This window comes from Osmerus mordax, chromosome 7 (genome assembly GCF_038355195.1).
Source record: "Osmerus mordax isolate fOsmMor3 chromosome 7, fOsmMor3.pri, whole genome shotgun sequence".
Taxonomy (NCBI): domain Eukaryota; kingdom Metazoa; phylum Chordata; class Actinopteri; order Osmeriformes; family Osmeridae; genus Osmerus; species Osmerus mordax.
The window spans coordinates 17,329,811-17,332,310 of NC_090056.1; the positions used below are offsets into that span (position 1 = coordinate 17,329,811).

Genomic DNA, 2,500 nt, shown 5'->3' on the forward strand with positions numbered 1-2,500 from the left:
TACAGTATTTGTGTGAGAGAGAGACGGAGAGAGAAAGAAAGAGAGAGGGACAGAGAGCAGGACACAACAGAGAGAGAGGGAGAGACTGAGAGAGAGACATAGACAGAGAGAGGGACATACTTGATGCAGTCCTCACAGTCGATGTTTCCTGTGGTCTCTTTGATGGTTCTTTCTGAGACAAAGGCAGGGTACTCTGTATCACACGGCACTAACATGGTCCGGCCCAGTCTCTGAGCTGCAGCAGAAAGAGAGAGAGAGAGAGAGAGAGAGAGTAAGTGAAGAAGAAAGTGGGGGAGAGAGAGAAAATTTGGGGAGAAACAGAGAGACAGATGGTGGGTGAGAAGGAGAGTTAATTTAAGAAGTAGAAGGTGTGTAAAACATCTTATCCTGATGTTCTTTAAACCCCATTTAGCATCTCTCCTGTTATGATCACTTGCTTGATAAACCAAAGTCAGCATGTTAAATCACATTTAAAAAACCCTGAGTATTTCTAAACCACTCACTTCAACATCACTTTCATTACCTAAACACTACTGCCACTATATGGTCAGTCTCGGTACTACACGCACTGCATTTAAGAAGCTGTTGACTAATAGAAGGCATTCCACACTGTTTTGAACGGCAACTTAAATCATATTCTTGATTTACATATTTCCTGTACATAATTTTATATAACGCTAGTCTGAATTTTGTCTTGATTTTGCACGCGGGATGTTTCGTGGTTCCTGGATTAAAGAACGATTATCGTGAGAAAACAGACGTTTAACTGCTGGAGTGTGGAAGCAGTCTGAGGCCACTGGCTCTGTGGAAGCAGCTCTGCCTTTTAAACAACCAGGATTAGTTCAGCTCCACGACCTGCATGGATTTGTTGCCGTGGCGCTCGCCGTGTGTGTGTGTGGCGCTCGCCGTGTGTGTGTGTGGCGCTCGCAGTGTGTGTGTGTGTGGCGCTCGCCGTGTGTGTGTGTGTGTGTGGCGCTCGGCCGCAGCCTGCGTCTCTCTTGTAAAGAGACGGCAGGGAAGTTGGGTTGAGAAGTGGGCTTGGCGAGGTGTGAGATAGTGAGTGCGCTGTACGTCCAGGAGAGGAGCCAGCCCTCAGCCCGTCTCGCTCGCTGGGGTACGACGGGGGGCCGAGAAAAAGGGATTTGACAGCTTTCCTTAGGCTGCAACCCTGGCCTCCTCTTTCTCTCACTCCATCCTGTCGTTTCTGGACCCCCTCCTGCTCCCCTCCCCCCTATCTGTTTGTGAGAGTTTCAGAGAGCTATCTCAGATATTAGTTTTGGCAACAGTAAACCACATCTAATGCCTTAATTTCATGCTGGTTACTGAAGGCCTGAGTTCAGACTGGGATCGAGCGTTGCACACCCCATAAAGTACTGAGAAAAGATCAAGTTCTTACCTTGGCAGAGAGGTGTGTGTGTGTGTGTGTGGAGAGGCCTGTCGCTCTAGTTACAAAGCGGATATTGCTTCTCACTGCCACCAATATGACATACATCCTTGCAGATCATAAAACGATCGAGTCAAACCCCCCCTTGGACACATACGCCAAGACACTCACACACACTCACACACACACACACACACACACACACACACACACAAGCCCACACACACACACAACACAGGCAGAGTCACATGATACGTTGAGGTCACTTAAGGCAAAGTCATGTTCTACCATCTCTGTCCTCCGAAGGGCTGAGGTTCTACATTGTTATTTATTATACTGGTTATTCTGTTTTCCAGCGGTCACAGTGACTCACACCGAGAGAGAGAGAGAGACAGAGAGAGAGAGAGAGAGAGAGAGAGAGAGAGGGGGGGGGGGGAGGGGGAAGACAGAGAGATGGTGGAGAGTAGAGAGATCAGAAGTGAAGAAGAGGTCTTCGACGGTAAAGCGTGTATGTACTGGGATGTGCACCAGTGTGTTTATGTACACATTTTGCTTTCTAAATCCATAGTACTACTCTGTTGGGACAGACCAGGTCTTCCCTAAAGCGGTGGTCACTTCAACATGCTTATTAGTGTCTTGCCAACAGTCCCGATGAGAGCAGTTTGGGCGAGTTAAGCTTAATGTGGGATGTTAATAGTTGGATGTAACGTACCTTTTGTAGTGAGGTCAGAGTACCACCAGCTGTACAGGTTAAACTCCACCAAGAATCTGGAGACATAAGAATCACAATCAACTGATAATTCCAACTACCATCATGCACTGGGGGTCAGTATATATGACCACCAGCTTCATTCCAAGACAACAAATCCAGATGCATTGTGGGAATGTCCTAGATGTTTGGCCAAAAGAGAATATTCTTTGTTCTCACAAGCAAGACTAATGTAATCATTATATAGTCATTTTCTCTCTCCCTCTCTCCCTCACACACACACACCCACATGCACACACACACACACTCACAGACACACTCACACACATTACACTTACATGATGAGCTCTGTTAGTAGCCATTTCATCATGGCGATAAAGGCAAAGTAGGGCTGGGAAAGAGGAGGA

General features: G+C 47.0%; 1 protein-coding gene across 1 annotated transcript in view; it reads right to left on the reverse strand.

Annotated features, from left to right (window-relative positions):
* Window positions 1-2,500, reverse strand: part of cacna2d3a (calcium channel, voltage-dependent, alpha 2/delta subunit 3a) — an 87,030-nt gene that overhangs the window by 5,460 nt on the left and 79,070 nt on the right. Inside the window, 3 exon segments of the mRNA XM_067239132.1 lie at window positions 121-235; window positions 2,097-2,152; window positions 2,432-2,484. Coding sequence (XP_067095233.1) covers window positions 121-235; window positions 2,097-2,152; window positions 2,432-2,484 — 224 coding nt within the window.